At 38.8% G+C, this 26,632-nt stretch overlaps 1 protein-coding gene across 4 annotated transcripts in view; it reads left to right on the top strand.

The window, feature by feature from the left end:
- The window catches only part of AFG2A (AFG2 AAA ATPase homolog A), a 276,000-nt gene that overhangs the window by 18,257 nt on the left and 231,111 nt on the right, over nucleotides 1-26,632 (top strand). For 3 of the 4 annotated variants that reach the window (XR_009453050.1, XM_059698094.1, XM_059698096.1), the window contains exons 7-10: nucleotides 4,124-4,180; nucleotides 6,054-6,177; nucleotides 8,641-8,896; nucleotides 26,339-26,493. Coding sequence is in view for 3 of the 4 variants with exons in the window: in XM_059698094.1 (XP_059554077.1) it covers nucleotides 4,124-4,180; nucleotides 6,054-6,177; nucleotides 8,641-8,896; nucleotides 26,339-26,493 (592 nt within the window). In the remaining variant the exon portion in view is untranslated. The remainder of the gene's footprint in view (nucleotides 1-4,123; nucleotides 4,181-6,053; nucleotides 6,178-8,640; nucleotides 8,897-26,338; nucleotides 26,494-26,632) is intronic. The other variant, XM_059698095.1, reaches the window with a different exon arrangement.

Below are 26,632 nucleotides of genomic sequence, written 5' to 3'. Positions count from 1 at the left end.
TTTAGTTTTTTGAGGAAACTCCATACTGTCTTCCATAGTGGCTGCACCAGTCTGCATTCCCACCAGCAATGCACGAGTGTTCCTTTGTCTCCACATCCTCTCCAGCACTTGTTGTTTGTTGATTTGTTGATGATAGCCATTCTGACAGGTGTGAGATGGTACCTCGTTGTTTTGATTTGCATCTCTCAGATGATTAGTGACTTTGAGCATGTTTTCATATGTCTCTTGGCTTTCTGAATGTCCTCTTTTGAAAGGTGTCTATTTAGGTCCTTTGCCCATTTTTTGATTGGATTGTTTATCTTCCTTTTGTTAAATTGTATGAGTTCCCTATAAATGTTGGAGATTAAACCCTTATCTGTGATAACATTGGCCAATATGTTCTCCCACGCAGTGGGCTTTCTTGTTGTTTTGTTGATGGTTTCTTTCGCTGTGCAGAAGCTTTTTATTTTGATGTAGTCCCATTTGTTTATTTTCTCTTTAGTTTCCAATGCCCTAGGAGCTGTATCGGAGAAGAAATTGCTTCGGCATATGTCTGAGATTTTGTTGCCCTTGGATTCCTCTAGTATTTTTATGGTTTCCCGTCGTACATTTAAGACCTTTATCCATTTTGAGTTTATTTTTGTGTATGGTGTAAGTTGGTGGTCTAGTTTCATTTTCTTGCATGTATCTGTCCAATTTTCCCAACACCATTTATTGAAGAGACTATCTTGACTCCATTGTATGTTCTTGCCTCCTTTGTCAAATATTAATTGAGCATATTGGTTCGGGGTGATTTCTGGGCTCTCTATTCTATTCCATTGATCTGTATGTCTGTTCTTGTGCCAGTACCAGGCAGTTTTGAGAACAGTGGCTTTGTAATACAGCTTGATACCTGGTATTGAGATCCCACCTACTTTGTTCTTTCTCAGGATCGCTGCAGCTATTCGGGGTCTTTTTTTATTTCAGATGAATTTTTTGAGAGTTCCTTCTAGGTCTGTGAAATATGCCATTGGTATTTTAATGGGAAGTGCGTAGAATTTATAGATTGCTTTGGATAGTATGGACATTTTAATGATGTTGATTCTACCAATCCAAGAACATGGTATTTTCTTCCATCTGTTTATGTCTTCCTCTATCTCTTTTTACAATGTCCTGTAGTTTTCTGAGTAGAGGTCTTTACCTCGTTAGTTAAGTTTATTCCTAGGTATCTTAATTTTTTTGGTGCGATGGTAAATGGGATTGTTTTTTTAGTCTCTCTTTCTGTAAGGTCACTATTGGTGTATAGAAATGCCATAGATTTCTTGGCATTAATTTTGTATCCTGCTACATTTCCAAATTCATTTATTAAGTCTAATAGTTTTTGGATGGAATCTTTAGGGTTTTTTATGTATAATATCATGTCATCTGCAAATAAAGACAGTTTTACTTCTTCTTTTCCAATTTGGATGCCTTTTATTTCTTTTTCTTGTGTAATTGCAATGGCTAATACTTCCAGTACTATGTCGAACAGAAGTGGTGAGAGTGGGCATCCCTGTCTTGTTCCTATTCTTAGGGGAAATGGTGTTAGTTTTTGTCCATTGAGTATGATGTTGGCTGTGGGTTTGTCATATATGGCTTTTATTATGTTGAGGTATGATCCTTCAATTCCCACCTTGCTGAGAGTTTTTATCAAAAATGGGTGTTGGATTTTGTCAAATGCTTTTTCTGCATCAATTGATATGACTATGTGGCTTTTTTCTTTCAATTTGTTTATGTGATGTATCACGTTAATTGATTTGCGGATATTGTACCATCCTTGCATCCCTGGGATAAATCCTTCTTGGTCATGGTGTATGATAGTAGGTGTGCATAATTTAATAGGATAAACAATATTATTAAATACTAGAGGCCCATTGCATGACATTCATGCACTTGGGGGTAGGGGTTTCCCGCAGCCTGGCCTGTGCCCTTTCGCAGGGGAATGAACCTAAGCCATCAGTTGGCTATCCTTAGCGCTGCCGCGGAGGTGGGAGAGGCTCCTGCCACTGCTGCTGTGCTCTGTGCTTGCCAACTGTCAGCCTGGCTTGTGGCTGAGCAGTGCTCCCCCTGTGGGACCTCACTGACCACCAGGGGGCAGCTCCTGCATTGAGCATCTGCCCTCTGGTGGTTAGTGTGCCTCATAGTGACTGGTCGTTCCACCATTTGGTCAATTTGCATATTACCCTTTTATTATAGAGGAGGATACTTCTTAAATTCTTTTTTTTAGGGCTCAGTAGTAAAAATTTAATTTAGTTGCATGTAGATTACTGTATTAGTTGAGCTCTTTAATATCTACAGGTCAGACATAATTGCATTTTTATGTATCCTGCAAAACCACAATAAAGTACTAGAAATTAAAAACTTACATTATGATGATAAACTCTGCCTATGCTGTTATTATTGGTAATAATGAAACAATTTCAGAGATAAGATTTATTAATGAGCTCCAGTTATAATGGTTTGAAGAATGGAGTAAATGTCTAGAAATGAAACAGGTCCAGAATCCTTATCAGAAAGATTGAAATTATATTAGGTAAACTCAGGACAGTAAGGAGACTTTACTCATTGAATAGTTCTGGTCTTTAAATAACCAACAACATTTAGTCTTACGTTTATCATATCACTGTAGCATTAATTTATGAAAACTAAAATTGTTAATAATTATAATCAAGTAAAAACATCAGACCTCAGTATAACATACTTATTTTTTTAAGGAAATACTACACTTACTTTGGATTATTCCCTCATTTAATCTTTCTTTTAGTAGATAAGTGGGAGTATCTTTTCAATTAAAATAAAATTCTGGACCAAAATTAGCTGAAATGAAAAACCAAAATATATGAGCCATCTGTGACTCCAAAAACTATTTGTCTTTAGTGTTGACTGCATGCTTTGCAATAATTTACAATTATTTCTTTTTCTCTACAGATATAGGTTCTATGCCAGATAGAAAATAAACATTGCCTTTGCAGACAGCAAAAGAAAACTGAACCTCACAATTCACCTTAAAATATTAAAAATACTATGCAAATTTCACAACACTGGGTACTTTTATTATATAGAACTTAATAATTAACAAAAATGACTTCCATTCTCGTGGCACTTTTATAAGAGGATTTAATTAAAAATAAAGTTGAGAAGCTTTCTGTTGAAAAAGAATGAGATAATGGCTACAGTTTTGAAAGGACAAAATTAACTATACTAATCTGGTTGCAACTGCTATCTTGTTTCCTCATTAATATATTCTAAAACAAGAAACATGTCGTGCGTTTATAGAGTCTATCATTTGATGGACTTGTTATATCTCCATCTAGAGTAACCAGCACTATTAATCCCATTTAGATGTTTTTCTCTTCATATAACTGTGTTCCTCACTATTAGTAGTTTCATAGAAGCTTGTTTTATTCTTTTATGTTACATGTAGATAACCAATATAAGCCACCCAAAGTGAAAGGGCTGTCAATCCAAAAGCCATTACAGATTTTTTGAGTCTTGTTTTTAATATATTTTTATTGATTTTAGAGAGGAATGGAGAAGGAGAAAGAGAAACATCAATGATGAGAGAGAATCATTGCTTGACTGTTTCTTACATACTCCACACTGGGGATTGAGCCCACACCAAGGCATGTGCCCTGTTGGGGAATTGAACCTTAACCTCCTGGTTCATAGGTTGATGCTCAACCACTGTGCCATACTGGCTGTGCAGGTTTTATAGGTATATTGAAGCGCTCTGGATTCACAGCTCAAAATAAGGTTGTTGTGTGGACCCCTCTGAGCCCTGCATTTCCAAAGTCTTTCTCTTTGGGAGGTTCCTTTTTAAAGGCTAGAGGCTTAGGTGCTGAGACATCTTGGCTAATGATGATTTGTTACCTGTTGCAGGGTCACCTCCTCTCAGTGCCCGAGATCCTCTGCTTAATGTGTTTTTTAAAAAAATGGTTGCTTAAATTAAAAAATGGTTGCTTAGTATTCTGTCTGGATGTTTCACATGTTGAAATGTTTTAGATTTGTTCTTTCATTTATATACAAATTAAGTTTGGAAAATAATTTTGGAAAGTTAATTTTAAGTATTCTGGAAATATTTGGAAAGTTTGAGAGTTGTTCCTTAAATGTATTTTATTTGTTACAGATTCTATGGGGAAACTGAAGCAAGGTTACGCCAGATATTTGCTGAAGCCACTCTGCGGTATTCTATATTTTTTTTGTTTGAAATTAGTAGTTAAGGCTGTGTTAATCAAAGTGGAGATACTAGCAGTTTATACTAAGCATGAAAGAATAGTACAAAACTAGTAGTGGTAGCACTAGAAATAGGTTGTAAATCTAATGACATTTTCTCTCATCTATTTCTAATAAATTCCAGTTATTAAAGAAATAAGTCATGGGGATGTGATGTATAGGATGGTGACTATAGTTAATATAACTATTTCATATTTGAAAATTGTAAAGTGAGTAGCTCTTAAAAGATCTCATCACAAGAAAAAAAAAGTGTTGTAGCTATACATGGCGACAGATGTCACAATGACTAGACTTATGATCATTTCACAAAATACAAATATTAAATTACGTTGTATACCTGGAACTAATATAATGTTATATGATGATTATATCTCAATTAAAAAATACATAAGGGAAAAGAATTAATACATCGTTATTTGATATCATGAGACTTCCTGAGGATTGTATTATAGTAGCTCTTTATGCTCAAAACTTTGTTTTGTTATACTTTGTTTCAAAGGGACAAATATTTTGCTCTTTAACAATAATTCTTGTTGAATACTGTTCCTCAAATTAGTCTACCATGTTATATTACAAGAAGCATTAGAGCATGGTCTATAACTTGGTCTAAAGTAATATTATTTATAATATGGCTATGCTCTATCATTTTTTTGGCATTTAACTTACCATAATATTGCTCTCTTATCAAAAGAACTTCAATTTTTAAAGTATTTTTTTCCTAGTTATAGTAGATGAAATAAGTAGTCTGTGGTGCTAATACTGAAGGTTTGAGAACCAGGGCATACCTTATTGTTTGGTATATTTTTGTTGTCATTGTTATGTTCCTGGCAGTTGAGGTTTCCTCTTATGAGAGAATTCACATCTTTTTTAAAAAATATATTTTATTGGTTTTCCACAGAGAGGACGGGAGAGGGAGAGAGAGCTAGAAACATCAATGAGAGAGAAGCATCGATCAGCTGCCTCCTGCACACCCCCCACTGGAGATGTGCCCACAACCAAGGTACATGCCCTTGACTGGGATCGAACCCGGAACCCTTCAGTCCACAGGCCAACGCTCCATCCACTGAGCCAAACCGGTCAGGGCGAATTCACATCTTTTTATAGGAACATTGACTATCATGAAAGTTACTTACTTACTTACTTATTTATTTATTATTTTTGTTAATCTTCACCTGAGGATATTTTTCCATTGATTTTTTTTCGAGAGAGTGGAAGGGAGGGGGAGAAACAGAGAGAGAAACAAGGCAGTGTTATTTGATATCATGTGAGAGAGACATATCGATTGATTGCCTCCCATAAGGTCCCTGACCAGGAACAGGGATTGAGCCTGCAACCCAGGTACCTGCCCTTGACCAGAATCGAACCCAGAACCTTCAGTCTGCAGGCCGACTCTATCCACTAAGCCAAACCAGCCAGGGTGAAAGTAATTTTTTTTAATAGGTAAAGTAACAGAGAGCATTTCTAATTTTGCTCCCTTGGACTTTAAACCTGTTCCCAGGGACAACATCTCTAGCCTCTGCTTCTGAATTGAGGCATAACAATGCAGTAGGCATTAGTGGGCAAGTTCTGCCTAGGCGTAGACTCTCATCTCATGAGCAGTACACTGTTCTCAGTGCTCTTTTTTTAATTGAGGGCAGATCCACTAGAATGTATTTTTGGTGAGTTAATAAATTGGGCTAGAATTCATCTAAGGTTTTTCAGTTTAACATCCTGTTGCCTTTGTCTTTAATATTATTAACTAAATCCTAAATGTGACATGTCACATGTCAAATTTAAAAATTAAATGTATATTAGCAAATTCATTTTTGCTTATTTGTTTTTAGGCATCCATCAATTATTTTTATTGATGAGCTGGATGCACTTTGCCCAAAAAGAGAAGGGGCTCAGAATGAAGTGGACAAAAGAGTTGTAGCTTCACTGCTAACACTGATGGATGGTATTGGTTCAGTAAGTATAGCACCAGTATTGATTCTGTGTAGGAAGGGGTCGATTCTTAATCATTTGTGTATATATAGTAGCAAAAACTATCAAATTCTTGAATTGTGGAGTATTCTAGGGTAAGAAAAAAATATTAGCTATAAACACTAGAGCAGGGGTCCTCAAACTTTTTAAACAGGGGGCCAGTTCACTGTCCCTCAGACCGTTGGAGGGCCGGACTATAGTTTTAAAAACTATGAACAAATTCCTATGCACACCGCACATATCTTACTTTGAAGTAAAAAAACAAAACGGGAACAAATACAATATTTGTATTTGCATGTGGCCCGCAGGCCGTAGTTTGAGGACCCCTGCACTGGAGGAAAGGGCCACAATATAATTTTCTTTGGCAGATTTCTTAGTAACTGCTAGGATAGTATAATCTGACATTTTTTCTAGCATGTAAAATAATATACAACAATGGATTTCTTCTGTAATAAATGTTACTAACTTAAAAACCTGAAACAAAAATCATAAGAAAGATTTAGTGATTAAATTTTAGGAGAATTTATAAAGAAATTTCTTGAGTAAGTCTTATATACACATGTATAAATTGATTCTTTGGGGGCAAGTGAAAATAGAGAAAGTGAGAATAATGTATTGTGCAACATTTAAAAGGAATTTACCTTGTTATCACTCTGATGGCATATACATAATGTTGACAGTCATTTACCAGAAGAATACACTTATGCAGAACTTGTTTTTTAGAACCTAAAGAAATTTTTAAAAGTATGTAATTCCAGGTCCTCTTTTTGCATATTAAAAACTGGACTATTAGAACTTTTTGGTTTTTACTTCCTATTGGTAGAAATTGAACATGCAAAAATAATATGAAGGTTTAGTATTAAGTCTCTATTATTTGCTAACAATGTGTTATAATTTTAAGAGTAACACAAGACAAGGGTTGCTATCTGGGGGAGGCTAGATGACCACCTGGTCTCAGTCTTGGGGCAGCACCTAAATGTGATCATCTTGTCTCACTCAGGTTTGGTTTTCAGTTTATAAAGCTGGAGAATACAATGTTAGTATTTCGGAGATGGGTTGTGAGGACTGACAACCCACAATAACAACACTTATAAGACTGATATATAAACTGGGGTACCAGTTTGTTTGTTTATAATAAGAAATATAATTATTGAGCTAAGTATCAGCTTTACGGATGATTCTATTTTCACCCAAAAGGTGTGTGTGTATATATATATAGCGAGAGAGAGAGAGAGAGAGAGCGAGCTGTATTATAATTAGAATTCTTGGTGAGTAGGAAGTCAGATGTAAGACTGTGTTGGAGTGTCTTAATTACTGAGACACAGCTGCCTTTTCTTCTGCCCGTGGGAAAGGCCTGCTGTGGATTGGTGTTCTTGCCTTTGGGTAGGAATGGAAGCATGTGACATTGATGTTTTAGCCTGAAGATGTTTAAGGGCCCGTATTTTTGTCTTCTAAATTCACAATTTGTGGATTCATTATAATCCATGCATTTTCTGTTGGCACATCCAGTGTAACTGGTTAGGTTTGAATTTTCTTTGAATCACATTTCAGTTAAATTTGTCTCTGTGAGGTTACACTTGGTTCTTCTGAATAGAATGTTGGATAATTTCTATAGGTGGCTGATCATGATCATAGATGTTTTTTTTTTAAATTCTCACTCGAAGATATGCTTTTATTGATTTGAGAGAGAGAGGAAGGGAGAGAGAAAGAAAGAGAGAGAGAAACATTAATGTGAGAGAATCATCTGTGGGTTGCCTCCTGTATACCACCTGACTGGGGATTGAACCTGCAACCTAGATATGTGCCCTGACTGGGAATAGAACCCACAACCTTTTGGCGAATGGGACAACGTTCCAACCAACTTAGCCACCCATAAGGCCATGATCATAGTTCTTTATAATTTCATTCTCAGAGAGTTAAAGTCCATACATATTCAAGGTGGCTGGTACTCTGGTGTTGGTTATATTGCTGTCTATGTTTTATAAATTTAAAATATTATCAAATTTAAAATAGAGTCCATTTGTGAAGAAGATCTTTTTGAAAACTATAAAAGATCTCTTCTATTTGAATAATCTGTAGGCCATAATCTCTGGTTTCAAGTAGGGGAAAAGGGCAATTAAAATATTTAAATTAAAATAACTATATGATAGGGTGTTATATATGTTATTATTTATAGGAACAGTGTCGGTAAGATGCTAGATGTGGGAGAGACATACTTGTGATATATGAAAGGTAAGTATTGGAAAACTAGGTGAGGGATCATTTAGGCTAAGCTTTGGAAAATGTAGGGTGAATAATAAAAGTGTAAGGGGTAGGACTTAGCAGCCTGGACAGTTGGATCCATCCATCCTTGCCTATATAGAGTGTGTGTGTGTGTGTGTGTGTGTGTGTGTGTGTGTGTGTGTTTTACTTGTAGAAGAATAATTAGTTTTTATTTTATTTTGTTAGGAAGGAAGTGAAGGACAGGTATTAGTTATTGGGGCCACAAATCGTCCTCATGCTTTGGATGCTGCACTCCGCCGACCTGGACGATTTGATAAAGAGATTGAGATTGGAGTTCCTAATGCTCAGGACCGGCTAGATATACTTCGGAAACTGCTTCGAAAGGTACCACATGTACTCACTGAAGCCGAGCTGCTACGGTTAGCAAACAATGCACATGGATATGTTGGAGCAGACTTGAAAGCCTTGTGTAATGAATCAGGTGAGATTGATTTGCTATATAGTTATATGTGTTGTTGGACTTAATAACTCTGGTTTATTTGCATACTGATCATTTATATCTCATTCCTTAATGAAAATAGGTTTAATTCCTAATCATAAAGTATATATTTATTGAAAAATGTCTAGATAATTCAGGAAATTATAAAAAGTAAAGAAAAATCACCCTTAACTGTACCTTCTAAAGATAACCACTATTATAGTATACTAGGAGCCCTGTGCGTGATTCTAAATTGAACGGCGCTGCCCAACCTGGAGTCGCCAGTTCGGCCCTGCCTCCCTCTCTGGCCCTTGAAGCAGCTGTGGCCGCTGCTCATCAGGACCTCCCCTAGGGCAGGCATGCAGAGGCCCCTCAACCTCCTCCTGTCCTGTTGACCTGTTACGGCGTCCTGGTTAATTTGCATATTTCTCTATTATATATAGAGATATGCTTTCAGACTTTTCTTAAATTTACACTCACACACACACACACACACACACACACACACACACACACACATGAATGTGTAACCGGATTCATTAATGGCAGTGTTAATGATGACAGCATTTATTAACATTATGCTATGGAAATTAGGGAACCTGCAAAAATCATAATTTTTCTTAAGAATCAGCTTTGTATTTGTTGAACTGCTATAAAAGTACTTAGTGAAACCAGAGTTCTATGCCTCAGAGTATGTGGTAGTGATATTTAAAGTGATATTTAAGTCTGAAAACTTAAGGGCATTATTATTCAGTTGGCTCTTTGACTTTAAGAACTTCACCATGGCATAACTGTAGTTACTTTGGGAAACCCTTAATACGTTTTCATATTTGGGCAATTTTTCAGAGTAATTTCAACCAATAAAAGGTATTCCAATTTGGGCAATTTTTATAAGCTATTGAAATATTTATAAGCTTACTGGCAAGTAAGAATTTATTGAAAAATATCTGCTGGCCTTTTTTTTTTCTTCCTGTATTTAGTTTTTGGTAATCTCTAAAGGCTGGGCACATATCTCAAAACATCTCTGGTTTGCCAGTAATCTTATATTCTTACATTTATTTCTTTTTCTGATATGGGCATTTGTTTCTAAGTCCTTTCATATTTTGGAGGAATTTTTTTCAGTTGTCGATTGTTTTCTTGTAGTTCGTGATCTATCCAATATTTTAAAAAAAGTTTAACTCTTGCCCTCACTGGGTGGCTCAGTTGGCTGAAGCGTTATCCCATACACCAAAACGTTGCAGATTGAATCCCCAGTCTGGGCACATACCTAGGTTGCCAGTTCAAGCCACATTCGGGAAGCAATCGATTGATGCTTCTCTCTCACATCGATGTCTCTCTCTCTCTCCCTTCATCTCTCTCTAAAATCAGTTAAGAAATATATCCTTGGTGAGGATTAAAAAAAAAATAATAATAATTATAAAAAGTTTAACCCTTGAGATAATGGAAAAAATTGAATTTTTGAGTTGGAATTTTAATTATTTTAGAACTTTAGTACAGAAATATGGTTACTTTTACCTCTAAGTCATTGATTCATAGCTAATCTAATTTAGTTGGCTTTGAATACCCTTCCATTAGTGTATTGGTCCTTCTGATCTGGCCATATTGCATGTATGAAAAGAGCTTGGAGAAGGAAAAATGAGTGGGAAAGGAAAACTTGGAAGATATACTTAGGAGTTTTTCAATATCTTACGTTTGTTGAAGAAAGTCAGTTTTATTTTATTCTATTTGATCATTATGATATCCATGAAAAGGACTCACAACAGGGGGAGACTCCAGGTTATGTAGACACAAGGCAAATATAAATATTCTTCTGGTACATACTGGTCTAGTACAAAGCCTTTTCTGTCTGGTTTTAGAGGTGCTGGTGTACAAAATTCGTGCATGGGGAAGGAGGGGTCCACTCAACCCAGCCTGCACCCTCTCCATTCCAGGACCCCTTGAGGGATGTCCGACTGCTGGTTTAGGCCCGATCCTGGCCCAGCAGTTGGACATCCCTCTCACAATCCGGTAACACTGTTGAGGAGGCGGGAGAGGCTCCCACCACCACCGCTGTACTGGCAGTCGTCAGCCTGGGTTGTGGCTGAGCATAACTCCTCCCATGTGAGAGCACCCTGACCACCAGAGGGCAGCTCCTGCATTGAGCATCTGCCCCCTGGTGGTCAGCGTGTGTCACAGTGACCAGTCATTCCCAGTCCTTCTGCTGTTAGGGTGAGTTTGCATATTACCCTTTTACTATATAGGACAGAGGCCTGGTGCATGGGTGGGGGCTGGCTGGTTTGCCCTGAAGGGTGTCCTGGATCAGGGTGGGGGTCCCCACTGGGGTGCCTGGCCAGCCTGGATGAGGGGCTGATGGCTGTTTGCAGCTGGTCACACCCCCTTCAGGGTGGGGGTCCCCACTGGGGTGCCTGGCTAGTCTGAGTGAGGGACTGAGGGCCGTTTTCAGGCTGGCGGGTGACTGCAGCTCCCAACCTCTCCTTTTTTTCTTTTTTTTTTTATTCTGTGATTTATTTACCTTCTATGGCTGTCACTGGAACTGAGAGCCAGCTTTAGCTCTGAGACTTCGGCTGCTGAAAGCAGGTATCTGGGTTTGTTTGGGTTCTATAATTGTAACACTGTTGTGGTCCTGCTTGCTCCAGCTCTGATGGCTGAAAGCAGGTTTCTGAGGTTTGTTTAGGTTCTATAATTGCAACATTGTTTCTTAGAGTACAAGCTCAGAGGCCGGCAGCGGCAGGCGGGGAACCTTGGCTTCCTCCATCACTGGAGCAAGCAAGCCTCCTGTTCGCTTCAGCTGCCTGGCTGCCGGCCGCCATCTTGGTTGGCAGTTAATTTGCATATCTCGCTGATTAGCCAATGGGAAGGGTAGCGAAGTTACGGTTAATTACTATGTTTCTCTATTAGATAGGATGGTGGTTTTGTCCTTGGAACTGAATTATCTAGTGACCAAGAAGGAGATGTATCAGTGGATAACTTTGTTTCCTTCATTCCATTAGGTGATAATGAAGTGTCTGGGTTACAGGCGTATCTCATTTTGTTGTGCTTTGCTTTTTCGCACTTCACAGATGTGTTTTTTACAAATTGAAGGCAAGCTCCTTCAGCAAAAGGATTGCCACTCGCTTTATTGAGATACTGGCTTTATTGGGGTGGTCTGGAACTGAACCTGTAGTATTTACATAGGCTTTGCTTTGGACTTGCCCATCTACGCAAGGAGTCATTCTTGTCATTCTTCAACATCCTTTATCAAGTAGTTTCTGACTTTCTTATGTACACACTCTAGGCAGCTCTTGGTACATGATGGAAGGATGAGATTTGTAAACACACAGTGAGGTACATACTCAAAAAGCTATGGAAAATGTAGTGACTTTCCTTTGGGGAAAGGAAATGCTCTGGTTATATAGCAAAAGTGACATCTGAAAAGAAGCTTAAAGAAAAAGTAAAAGAGTTCTACAGGCAGAATGAGGGCATGAGAAGGTGTGGAAGAGAAAACAACACCCTTTCCTCCAATCCTTACACCAGCCCTATGATCTGAGTATCATTGGCTCAAGAGGTCTCAGCTGGTATGTGTCAGAGCTGGCGTTTAAACTCTAGTCTATTCATCTTACTCTAAGTCCATGATTATAATTAACTCATATAACAGACTTTTGTTAGAATGGTATAAGGCTTTTAAATTTACTTTATATATGAAACTAAGGGAAGGATCAATATATATAAAGCAGAAAATATCCATATTTTTCCACAGGTAAGTATAGTCCAGAAATTAAGTTGTATCCTGAGACTTTCAGGAGAGAAGTGAAAATGTAAGTCACATACCAGATGTCAGTAGGACCATCTACTTTCACAGGCACTTTATTACCCCAAGAACTTTAGGGAAATGGCATGAAAATTTGAGAAATTCTAGTCCTTACAATCTTACATTTAATTGAAAAGGCTGTGCAAGGATCAGAGATGGGGAGGAGAGAAGCCTCTAACCTAAAGATAAATAGATACCTTAGAGTTGCACACAAAATTAGAATCATTGTTTTATTAAAAAAGATTCCTGGTGGCATCTTGATATTTAGGAGCAATATTCATGATTTCTGGTACATAATAGGTGCCCAAGAAGTATTTGATTTGAAGTAGATGTGAAACTGGGAGACATGATTACCATCCTACTCCCCTTGATAAAATGTTATTAACCTCAGAGTTGAGTTTTGGTTTTAGCCCTCTGGTGAGCTTCATCTCCTTCTCTCCTCTGCTGCCTTCAGAAATCCTTGCACTGTGCAGAGGAAACAGTGGTTACTGTTTATAGGAGCTATAAACAAGGTGGACTTGCTCTGTGCCCCCTCTTATAATTGCTGCTGTTCACTTGAGCATTTCTAGTCCTTATTGACTTTCCATGGATAAGGTTTCTCAGCTGCTTTAAAACAGTGCTTTTCAGGAGGCATTTTTCATTGTTCAAAATCATGCTGTGCTTAAATGGACAGCTTGAGAATGCCCACTGGCATATCTGGGAAGTATGGCATATTGACCTTCAGATCCGTGAGATTTATTCCTCTCCACAGGATCCTAGTTCCTTTCACATGTTCCCAATTGGAGCAGAGGTTCTCAGACATTATGTGGTCAGAATCATCGGAAGAAATTAGTAAATAGATGGCCAGTGTGCCCCACTTCCTGAGTTTCTGATTCAGTAGGTCTGGGTTGCTTGCCTGCGAACATCTAACAAGTTCCCACCTGCTGCTGCTGCTGCTGCTGCTGCTGGTGTTCTGGGGACCACACTTCAAGAGCCAAGGACATAAGACATTGGTTCTTAAACCTCATTATGCATCATGTTCACCTGGGAAGCTATACACGCGTAAGCCCCCTCCCCATGCTTGATTAAGGGAGATGGGGAACTGGAAACAGTATTTACATTGTTTCCCAAGTGATTGTGAAGCAGCCATTTCTGCATTTGCCTATTAGTGGTTTGAATTCCTCATTTAGGCCTATGGTTCTGTCAAGCTATAGGTAGTATTAATGTTGCTGGTCTGAGAATTCCACTCTGAGAACCACACTGATCTAGGCCAGACAGCTCTATGAGTTTTGAAGATTCTCCATAACTAATTTAAATAGCTGGATGAAATTTAGGAAATGTAATTCTCTGATTACCTTTGATAGTTTTTAATTTCTTCCCGGAGTTTTTACATGGCAGTAATGTACTATTCCAGACTATATCATTTAACTCCTGCTCTAGGAAAAATGAGCATCCATGTTTATCCTGAAAGTGTGTATAATGGTTTTGAATAAAACTTGAATAAGACAATTCTGAAAGATAGAAAATCCAAAATTAAGGAAACAGCTAAGAATTAATAATACAAATAAACATATAGATGTATGTTTTCCCTGGAATATTTGCTTGCTTATGGTTTGTGGATCTCTGTGCTCTGAGCTTTTGGGTTTTGGTTGTCGAATGGTTTTCCTTTTTCTGGGTTGCCTTCTAATCAGGGAACCTCTGCCCTTTTTAACAAAAAAATGTGGTGCACCGATGCCTGGCAATCACATACAGTGAAGTGATTCCAAGTTTCACAAAATCCACGTGAACTATGTTCCTGATTATTTTTGTAATGTAAAGGTTGTTTGCAGGAAGACAGTACAAAAGGTCAGACTCCCTGTGGTTGGTATATGTTTGTGTGTGCAAGCTTTTTCACACCTTCCTCCATAGCCTGGAAGAGAGACACTGCCTCTTGCAATGTGCTTACTCTCAACTTTCTCTTCTTTTCAGTGTTACTAAATAGTTTCCCTAGCTTTTACCTTTGTCTCAATAATGATATGAAAGTTGGAAATGCTACAGTAGAGTTGCTTTCAACATTGGGATCTCTTATCTGAGTAGATATAAAGGTAATGTTGACAGTTGGGTGTGAAACTTATTTTCAAATGTTATGTTTCCTTTATTATTAACTTTTGCACTAGAGCATAGTTTTATATGTCGTGACTTGTCCAAAAGCCTAATGTGTTGTAGCTCACCTTTTTAAGTAGAAAGCAGCTGCATTTTGAAGTGTTTTATCTCACAAGCTGTTTACAAGCTCAACTCTGACACATCCTGACATTGAATGTCTGTGTTTGTGTTCCTCCTGGGATTAGGCTGCCTTTCTAATGAATTAGTTACATAGCCTTTTATTAATTCTCTCAAAATTTATAATGTTTTAAATTATCAACCTAGATAAGCATACTACACTTTTTGGAAAGCATGAAATGTTAATTATGTAGCAGAGACATGAATTATATAAACTCTGCTGAATGTTTGAAGATGCTTAGCAACAGTGTTGTCCAAATACAGGGATTTATTATAAACTTGTCCCTTCTAAGGCTGCCTGTGCCATTTCAGGAGAGTGAGTATAAATAGAGCTGTTTTTTTCAAGAGGTGGATTCAGACATTTTGTTTGCAGAGAAAGGAAGTATTTGCTTCACTACTCTAAGAATTTCATCTTTAGCATCCTTGTTGATTACACATCATTTCATCATGTTCATACCAAATACTTGGCCTTTATAAGACAGCATCACCAAACAGGAAGAATGAAAACTCATATTTAAACAATGATTTTATCATTATTACACTTAAACAGGTCCAGTAACAATATTAAACCTAATGACTGCAGACATTTCTTGAATGGAAACTTTTACCTGTCTTATACCAGAGTTCTGAGATATTTATAGCTGTTAGTCCTCCCTCCCACCCATTACTCACTTATTTTAAGGGGAATTTATGGTGGATCTACTATGTACAAAGTACTTAACTCTTATGAAAGTTTCTCTTTCTAACATTTTCCACCAAGGTTCTCTTTCTAACCTTTCCCACCATGTTTGGAATTCTTCCAGTGGTGTTTTCTAAGAATTAAAATATTGATTCTGTGAAAATTCAGTATTTTAAATAAAATCCAGGAATATAGTGGGGTTTAGTGGAAAGCTTATGGTGTAGGTCGGTGATGGCGAACCATTTGAGCTCTGCGTGTCAGCATTTTGAAAAACCCTAACTTAACTCTGCTGCCGTGTCACATATAGAAATTTTTTGATATTTGCAACCATAGTAAAACAAAGATTTATATGTTTGATATTTATTTTGTATATTTAAATGCCATTTAACAAAGAAAAATCAACCAAAAAAATGAGTTTGGGTGTCACCTCTGACACGCGTGTCATAGGTTCGCCATCACTGGTGTAGGTTCACATGCTAGCTGCCTTTATCAGCTAGCTGAGAATCTTTGGGCAAGCCATTTAACCTCTTTTTGTTGTTCTTAATCCTCACTCGAGGATATTTTTTCATTGATCTTTAGATAGGGCAGAAGTGGGGGGAGAGTGCCCTTGACCCTTTAGTCCACAGGCCAACACTATCCACCAAGCCAAACCAGCTAGGGCATCATTTAACCTCGAACTATGTTTCCTCACCTGCTAAATAGGGATAACATATATTTTTAAGAATTCTTTGAGGTTTCAAAAAAAGTCTGGCAGCAGATGTCATTCATTCAGGCCCTTGGTAAGTAGGACCTTTTCTCTAAAAAAAAAAAAAAAAAGAGTTTCATATTATGTGTATTTATACATTTCTCTGGTAGAAGCTTATTTGAATTTTGGCAGTATTCCTGGTATTTTATGAAGTATTCATGGTTATTTTGGTACAAGAGACATTGGGGAAATCTGGCAGAATTCTTTGCCTTGCTAGAGTAGTGATTTTTACTGAATCTGGATCAGTGAAGATCTTGCCCATCAATAAGAATATGCAGGCTAGAGGTAGATGTGGCTTTTTTGGGGGGTGCCTCCCTGACAGATTTTCTTGCTGAATCAATCAGAGTCACAGTCTCTCCCCTTCCCTGCTTTCCTCATTGCACATGAGTCCACTGTAGGCCTACAATAGAGCAACAAAACTAAATTTATATGTTTTATAAGGGAGTATGTCTTCATTCATTGTTGTAGCTGGATAAGTAACCAGTAATTATGTACTACGATCTATCAACACTAATAAAAGAGAAAAATGGTAATTGGCGTACGAGCTACCCTTTTCATTGGCTAATCAGGGCTATATGCAAATTAACTGCCAACTAAGATTGGCAGTTAACTGCCAACAAGATGGCGGTTAATTTGCATATGTAGGCACAATGCAGGGAGGTGAAAGGGAAAGCAGGAAGAAGTCCCCTGCCACTGACAGTGATCGGAAACCCAGGGGGGAGCTAAGAGCTGGGGGGCAGGGCAAAGGCGGCCCTGGGGCCGCCTTTGCCCTGCCCCCCAGCCATGATCGGAGAATCAGGTGCCTTTGCCGCCCTGGCCAGTGATAGCAGGAAGTAGGGGTGGAGCCAGCGATGGGAGCTGGGCACGGTCGAAGCTGGCAGTCCCAGGAGCTAGGGGTCCCTTGCCTGGGCCTAAAGTGAAGCCCATGATCGCGGGGCCGCTGCAACTGCGGGTCCCCGCTGCCCGGGCCGGACGCCTAGGCCAGAGGCGTCAGGCCTGGGCAAGGGGCCGATCCTGCGATTGGAGGGTGATGGGGGTCAACGCCTGAGGGCTCCCAGTATGTGAGAGGGGGCAGGCTGGGCTGAGGGACACTCCCCCCCACACACACACCCAGTGCACGAATTTCGTGCACCGGGCCCCTAGTATATATATATAAACACCTAAGTGACTGGCTGGCCGGCTGACCTTCCGGTAGCTATGACATGCAATGACCACCAGGGGGCAGACACTCAATGCAGGAGCAGAAACCACAGGCATGGAAACATTGAACAGATTGATGAATCTCAGAGGGAAGGGGGAGGGGGAGAAGGGAGGGCGGGAAAAGGTTAGCCAAAGATCTTATATGCATACTAGAGCCCCGATGCACGAAATTCATGCAAGAGTAAGCCTTCCCCCTGCTGCTGGCACCGCCTTTCCTCTGGCACCCAGGACCCAGCCTTCCCTCTGGCCACCAGCAGGCATCCAGGACCCGAGCTTCCCTTGCAGCTCCGACTTCGTTTGGAAGGTTGTCTGCAAGGACGTCTGGATGTCCGGTTTAATTAGCATATAACACTTTTATTATAGACTAGAGGCCTGGTGCACGGATTCATGCACCAGTGGGGTCCTTCTGCCTAGCCTGTGCCCTCTCGCAACCCAGGACTCCTCCGGGGATGTCAGAAAGCCGGTTTCAGCCCGATTTCCCGCAGGCCAGGCTGAGGGACCTGCACTTAGGCTTATAGACTAGAGGCCTGGTGCACATATTTGTGCACTGGTGGGGTCCCTTGGCCTGGCCCACACCCTCTTGCAATCCGGGATCCCTCAAGGGATGTCGGAGAGCCAGTTTTGGCCTGATCCCACAGGCCAGGCTGAGGGACCCCACTGGTGCACGAATCTGTGCACCAGGCTTCTAGTATCTTATGAAACAATGCATTTTCTCCTCAATTTTATAATTCTGAAATATAGTTATATATGTGGTGTTAGGATTTTTCCTACTGCATAAATATTATGGATATTATGTAAGAGATGGATTTTTTTTTTTTTTGTCAGTGAATTGGGTATCTTAGTATTACTTTTGCTGTTCATTTGAAATGACTTGGTGCTGAGTGGTTTGTTTAGATAAAATAGGTAAGTTTGATTCTATTTAAGCTCTAAGTGCTATGTACCATTTACTTTGCTAGTGGAAAATTTTTTGAGTTGTCTTGCCAAGACTGGTTAAGTATAAAACTTGAAAGGTTTTCTATCTAATTAAAACAATAAAAAACTAAAATCAGTGTATCTAAATAAAAGTTATTTCTAAGCGTTATTCTTGATTCCTCTTTTCCTTTGTCAAATCCTATCAGCTGTATTTTCAAAATTTATTCAGAATTTGAGCTCTTAAAAATTAAAAAAATTATTTTTAACTACTCATTGTTCTTTTCTAGACTATGCATTATTCTCTATCCCACCTCCCACTCCTCTATTCTTTCTAGTCTATGCTGCAGGCCTTTGAATTGCAGGTTTTAGAGACAGCAGAGTCTTGGTTAGAGATAAGGATTTGGGAGTTGGCAGCAATGAGATGGTGAATGAAATCACTTAGAAAGAATAGAGTTTAGTCATCCATTCATTTGTTGAGCCAGGCCCTGCACTGGGTGCTGGGGCTACCTCAGTGAATAGTAAGACAGTCTGGATCTCTCCTTTTAGAGGCCTTGATGCACAGGGAAATGCTGGGTGTGACAGGTAATTATAGTACAGTGTGTTGGGTATTGCTGAATGGTAGGGGAAAGTTTACAGTGCTAATGAGAGAAGGTGGGGCACCACCATCAAAGGCTGGGCTGTTAGAGAAGATCTAATATGGAGACTGAGAAGTGGCTAGAGCAGTGGTTCTCAAACTTCCTAATGCCGCGACCCTTTCATACAGTTCCTCATGTTGTGGTGACCCCCAACCATAAAATTATTTTCGTTGCTACTTCATAACTGTAATTTTGCTACTGTTATGAATCGTAATGTAAATATCTGATATGCGATATGTGTTTTCCGAAGGTTGCGACCCACAGGTTGAGAACCGCTGGGCTAGAGAGATGGGAAGATAACTATGAAAGGGGTGACTTATGAAATGGGGGGAGAATTCAGGGAGGAAGTAATTAAAAATAATGTAGTATTAGTTACCACTGATGGAGTATTTGCAATGTATCAGCCACTGTTGGAAGTTCCTAACATGCATTAATGCATTTCTTACAGCCTCCTTATAAGATTTCATGTTATAGATGATGAAACTTAGGTCAGAGAAGTTAAGGAACTTTCCCAAGATCACTTAGGAAATAAGTAGTGGAGTGAGAATTCACAGTATTAGAGACCACAGTGACATTGAGTGGGAGATCATGGGTTGCCTTCAGAGAGTAGTTCTAGTCTAGTCCTTGACTTGCTGCTAGATGGCAATAAATTGAGGAATGATTGAAAGTTGTGGAAACTGATAGTGATTGTCAATTACTTTTTAGTTTTAATGGTGAGTTATTATTTAGAAGTTTTTCTTTTTACCTTTTATATAAAGGAATAAACATAGTTGGCCTGCCCTCCTTTTCAAAATCAGACTATATTCCTTCATTATTTTCTTAGTTCCTCTCACCTGGGCAATGCTCTGGTACACCAAGTTGTAGATCTTTAACCTTTCTTGGCATAAGAATTGTGCTATAATCAACTATTTTTTTTTTTAAACTCAGCATGTTAATAATGTTGGTAAAACAGGTAAGAAAATAAATTGATATTAAAAATTTGAAGCTAAAAGTTATATTTTTAGGAAATTTGTTGAAGTTGACAAAGTAAGTTAATCCTGATGTTTTTGAACTTTCTACCCTCAAAAATCATATAGTACATTCCTTTTCACAGATGAGGACAGACTACAGATCTATCCAGGCTCAAGCTGTCTGGGGCGTCTTGGCCAAGATTCATGTCCTGAGACTAGTGTGCTTTCTAGCAAGTGCACCATTACGTTTAAAAGCAACTCTTGAAAGTGGTGGGGATTCAGAACAGACCTGGCTCCTGTGATTGCTTGAGGTTACACCAGTGACTTTTAATGTGTAAAAAGCAAGAGCTTTTAGTGCCCTCTTTAAGGGTTTTGTACTTGTTTCTTTTCTGTGAAGGAGCAGTGAAAAATGGAACTCTTCCAGTGACATATCTAGTTATACTTATCACCTTCTCTATACTTCATACAGAGTTGAAGGAGAATAAAGACTCCAGATAAAACAGAAATTTCCTGGAGTTCTGAAATTTTGAGGAAAGTACAATTTCAAAGGGAGCCTTAGATTTTATTATACTTGCTTGTAGACTTGATGTTGTTGAGTATATTATTAGGAAATTTTATGCTCAACTTTTATAATTCAAATCTGAGATCCAGATGCCCATGTTTCCTGTTTCTTCTTGATATAATTAAGTATCGTAGGGTAGGCAGTAATTCTAAAAAAGTGTTATTTCTGGAATCAGTTGAAGTTCAATATTTTTTTATTATTAATTAAATCTTTATTGTTCAGATTATTACATTTGTTCCTATTTTTACCCCCCATAATTCCCCTCCACCCAGTTCCCACCCCACCCTCCTCCCTCACTCCCCACCCACTGTCCTCATCCATAGGTGCACGATTTTTGTCCAGTCTCTTCCTGCATCTCCTTCACTCCTTCCCCCCAAGAATAGTCAGTCCACTCCCTTTCTATGCCCCTGATTCTAGTATAATCACTAGTTCATTCTGTTCATCAGATTATTCACTTGATTTTCAGATTCACTTGTGGATAGATGTGTATTTGTTGTTCATAATTTGTATCTTTACCTTTTTCTTCTTCTTCCTCTTCTTAAAGGATACCTTTCAGCATTTCATATAATACTGGTTTGGTGGTGATGAACTCCTTTAGCTTTTTCTTGTCTGTGCAGCTCTTTATCTGACCTTCAATTCTGAATGATAGCTTTGCTGGATAAAGTAATCTTGGTTGTAGGTTCTTGGCATTCATCACTTTGACTATTTCTTGCCATTCCCTTCTGGCCTGCAAAGTTTCTGTTGAGAAATCAGCTGACAGTCGTATGGGTATTCCCTTGTAGATAACTGTGTTTCTTTCTCTTGCTGCTTTTAAGATTCTATCTTTGTCTTTTGCTCTTGGCATTTTAATTATGATGTGTCTTGATGTGGTCCTCTTTGGATTTCTTTTGTTTGGGGTTCTCTGCGCTTCCTGGACTTGTAAGTCTATTTCTTTCACCAGGTAGGGGAAGTTTTCTGTCATTATTTCTTCAAATAGGTTTTCAATATCTTGCTCTCTCTCTTCTTCTGGCACCCCTATAATTCGGATGTTGGTTCGCTTGAAGCTGTCCCAGAGGCTCCTTACACTATCTTCGTATTTTTGGATTCTTTTTTCATTTTGCTTTTCCGGTTGGGTGTTTTTTGCTTCTTCGTATTTCAAATCTTTGACTTGATTCTTGCGATCCTCTGGTCTGCTGTTGGGAGTCTGTATAATATTCTTTATTTCAGTCAGTGTATGCTTAATTTCTAGTTGGTCCTTTTTCACAACTTCGAGGGTCTCATTAGATTTCTTGTAGGTCTCATTAAGTTTATCGGCAGTTTCTAGAAAATGCTTGAAAAACCTTAAAAGTGTGGTTTTGAACTCTATATCCAGTAGTTTGCTTTCCTCCATTTTGGTCATTTGTGTCCTTTTTCTTTGTCTCCGCATTTTTTTATGCTTCCCTGTGTTGATAAAGTGGTTTTCTGTGCTAAGTGTCCTCTAGGGCCCAGTGGTTCAGCCTCCCCAGTTACCTGAGGAGGACACACTTGGTGCACCCCCTTGTGGTCTTTGTGCACAGTCTTGTTGTAGTTAAGCCTTGATTGTTGTATCACTGGGAGGAATTGACCTCCAGGTCAATTGGCTGTGAGAAGCAGCTATGTCTGCAGTGGGAGAACTTCTGTGCTGGAGACACCCCTCTGGGGCAAGACTTGCTTCAATGGGGCTTTGGTGCTCACTGAGTCTGCCCCTTGAGTGTGTCCTTTATGTTTCCACGGAGCTGCAAACTGGATGGTCCCACTCTGACCTCTGGGTACACTGGCTCCTGGATCTCTAGGGAGGTGCTAATCTAGCCTTTGCCTTAGGCGATCCAGCAAAAGCCTCCCTGCAGGGCTTGGGCGGGGCAGGTCCCTGGGGATCAACAGGGCGGGGCTAGCAGTTATGGCTGCCCTCAGAGGCTCCGCTTCTCAATGTCTTGGTAATTGCTGCAAGCCCCTCCGAGAGAAAGCTGCCCTCGAGTTCTGACCGATGCCAGACAGTCCCGCTTCTCCCATATGAGTCTGGGTCCCCAGAGACTCGCCCGGAACTGGAGCTCAGAGCCTGAGACTCCCTCCTGATTGAAAACGACAACCATTTCCTCAGCCGCCAGCCCTCTCCACATGCGCCTCTGCACCTTAGTATTTTACTTCCGCACTGGGCCTCCTCTGAGTCTCAGTATGCTTTTCTCTTTCCTTCTAGTTGTAGAATTTCCACTCAGCCAGCCTTCCTGTGGTTCTGGATGATGTCCGTTCCGTCTTTTAGTTGTATTTTTGAAGTGGTTGTTTGAGGCAGCAAACTCCGGTGTTTACCTATGCCGCCATCTTGGTTTCTCGTGAAGTTCATTATTAGTTTGTAATAAAGAAACTTTATTGCACTTTCAAACATAACATAATTTAGCAAGTATTGAGTGTAAAATTATGGGATTCCATATTTGTGTGGCTACATGATGTTTGTTGATTGAATCTGGAGCATATAATATTGAAGAGCATAATTTAGAGTAGTTGCTTTTGTCCTGAAATGATTATATCTGAATGGTGATGTGGTGCTTGAGAGGGAATGCCTCATACACTGGAAGGACTGTGTTGGCATTAGGCTTGCCTGGGGCATTTTGCCTTTTCTTCTCTTCATTGCATCTTGTTTTCTATTCTCAGCTTTGAGAGCATTGGAAAATAAAATAATGAAGACAAAATGACACAGTTATTGTTTAATTAGTTACACCTGTTTTTTTTAAAAAAATTTTTTTAAGAACAGTGAAGTTTGCTTCTGTTTTTGTTTACATTTTAAAAACTAATTTTAAACTTAGCAAGGGAAGGAAATGTCATAGATTGCTTGCTCTAAGCCAGCGGTTCTCAACCTGTGAGTCGTGACCCCTTTGGGGGTCAAACGACCCTTTTACAGGGTTCGCCTAAGACCATCGGAAAACACATATATAATTACATATTGTTTTTGTGATTAATCACTATGCTTTAATTATGTTCAATTTGCAACAATGAAATTGGGGGTCACCACAACATGAGGAACTGTATTAAAGGGTCACGACGTTAGGAAGGTTGAGAACCACTGCTTTAAGCTATATTCCTTGATCATGTACATGTGTCCATTTGCTTCTCTGGTTAATTGTTTACTTCTGCTTTATAAAAATATGTGTATTTTTAAATATTTAATTTCTTGGCATAAATTCTAATATGTCTTTGTGAGGAATGGTTGATGTCCAATAATTTTACCTTAGCATCACAGGATTTTAAAGCTGAAAAATAATTGACAATATAGATTTTAATCTTTCCATTTAATAAATGAGATGACTGATGGCCAATGAGGCAGTTTTTCTGAGATATTGGCAGGTATAGGACTATGGAGGATTGGTTGCATTAATAGGATGGCTCCAGGGATCTTTAAAATTGCAAGCTCTGATATTCATTTAACATCTGAAGGCCTATGGCTGACAGCTTTTGCATATCTGTAACTTCCACATTGTTCTTTGTTCCTTTCTGGCAGTCTACTATACTTTATCTTCTCATATATCTACAAACAAATTAATAAAGTTGGATTTAGGTTTATTTAAAACATGTTCTTAAAACATGTCCTTTCATATTTCTAAGAGTGACCTCTTTAAGGACAGGGGTTTTGTCTTGTTCTACAGGGCCTCCTAGCCTCAAATGTTAAGCTAATTCTTGTCTCTAGGCCTTTGTTTATGCTGTTCTCTCTGCCTGGAATACTCTGCTGCCTCTTTGTCCTTAAGTCCCATGTTATCAGTTAATATCAACTCATTTTTCAAGTCTGACTTCTTGTACTTGGATATACCTTGTAGTCTCTCATCATTTGTGAAATAAAGGAATATACTAAATGATTTCTGCAAGGGTTTTCCTAAACTGTCACTAATCCCCACTAAACTGTTAGATGTCCTTGATAGGAGCTGAGATGAGCACCTCTTAGACTTTCATCCATTTTTCTTTCCTAATATGTGTATTGTATCTGTCTCTGTCCTTGTAAGTACAGCTTTAGTAGCATCCCACAAATTTTCATGTTATATTTCATATATTTTATGTGAATATGTTTACCTATTATTTGGATATGTTAAGTTGTGCTGTGTTTGTCATAGAATCAATCTTTGTACTTTACTGTTTCTTAATTGTTGAAAACTCAAGTCTTTTCCATCTTTTGCCTTTTCTGTCTCCTCTGGGAACTACTGCTGTTTTCTTATTATCCTAACAGACCTCGAGATTTTGCCGAGCTCTTAAATTCTGTAGTTTGTATTTGAAAGTGCAGAGGTTTTGTTGTTTTATAAACATGTACTTATAATGTATCCTTTTAAAAAGCATATATTTTCTTCTCCTTTAAAACCCCTTCTTCAAGTGAAAATAATTGGTCTCCTTTATTATCAAACTTTGTGCTTACATGACATAAGTGTGGCTGGAAAATTATTAGACCACTTCTCTTGTTTCAGTTTTTAGTATTTCAGTACTGGTATAAGTAAGGTGTCTGATCTACATTAGAAATATTGACAAGTATTGCCATATAGTTACTTGGGACATGAAGAACAGTAAGATTCTTGTGGTGTTTTGAGTACTTTCATTTATGGGAGATTTTTTAAGAAACTGCTTATATTCTTTTAGGCCACCAAGGTGATATTGAATACAACACAGCACCTTATTACTGAAGTTTTATTTAGTTTTCTATGCTATTGCACCATTTAGCTAAAAAGAATGTTGGACAGCAAAACAATCTAATTTAACATAAATTTTTATTTTTGTGTCAAGAGCTATAAAGTGTCTGAGATTTTTTTTAAAAAATATATTTTTATTGATTTCAGAGAGGAAGGAAGCAGGAGAGAGAGATAGAAACATCCATGATGAGAGAGAATCATGGATCGGCTGCCTACTGCAAGTCCCCCACTGGGAATCGAGCCCACAACCTGGGCATGTGCCCTTGCCTGGAATCGAACTCAGGACCCTTCAGTTTGCAGGCCGATGCTCTATCCGCCGAGCCAAACTGGCTAGGGCAGAAGGGTCTGAGATTTTTACCCTACTTGCAAGCTAACAAGTTTCACAAGTGCTTGCAGGAGACACAGTATTCCCGGTCATAGTCAAAGGACAGAATATTACTGACAGCAGCAGAAGTAGCCAGAGCAGCGGTTCCTTGAACCTCAGTTTTTACAGAATGACATAGAGAGAGGCCTGGGCTTCAGCCCCTAGTGTTCCCTTACAGGTCTCTTCCATCCTATAATAGAACATAACACTGAAGCCTGGCTTCCTCTCGAATTCCAAAGCTACATTTCCAACCTGCCACTGATATTTCCTTTAAGATGTTCTGCCAATACCTTACCAAACTTGTAGCTCTGGTTTGAATATATTGACAAGAAGTTCAGAAGCAAAAGATAGGTTATTATTTTAGTGTTTTATCCTATTAAAGGAAATTCTCCAAACAGATTATTTTGATGAACGGTTATGGTCTTTTTTATGTGTATTGTTCTATTTATTTCACAATTATAAAGTATCTGTCTTTTCCTGTTTCATATCAGTTTGTTGTATTTTCCCTGCCAAACTAAACACTTGGAGTTTCGCCTTTATCCCCCACATTCTTCCTTATTCTACTCCACCCTCCCACCCCCATATATACACACAAGCACAACACATTAGAAATGCTATAATTGCATGAGGTTTTAGGTTGTTATTATTTTTAATGGTAATGGTTCAGTCTGTATTTATGGGGTAAAAGATAAATCTTGTGTTACTTTTCTCTTTGTAGGTCTCAATGCCTTCCGGAGAGTCCTCAAGAAACAGCCTAACCTCCCTGACAGCAAGGTGGCTGCGTTGGTGAAGATTACTCTGAAAGATTTCTTGCAGGGAATGAATGACGTCAGGCCCAGTGCCATGAGGGAGGCTGCAGTTGATGTCCCAAGTGTAAGTCATTTGTATCCCGCATGCAAGCCACACTGTTTGAATTCAACTCTGAAAGAAACTGAGACGCCAGGGAAACTACCTTCCTAGGCTAAACTTAAAAAAATGTTTTTTAATTGAAATTTTTATGGGGGTAATTGTA

Source organism: Myotis daubentonii, chromosome 5 (genome assembly GCF_963259705.1).
Source record: "Myotis daubentonii chromosome 5, mMyoDau2.1, whole genome shotgun sequence".
In the NCBI taxonomy this organism is placed as follows: Eukaryota; Metazoa; Chordata; class Mammalia; order Chiroptera; family Vespertilionidae; genus Myotis; species Myotis daubentonii.
This window is presented reverse-complemented; position numbering and strand designations above follow the sequence as displayed.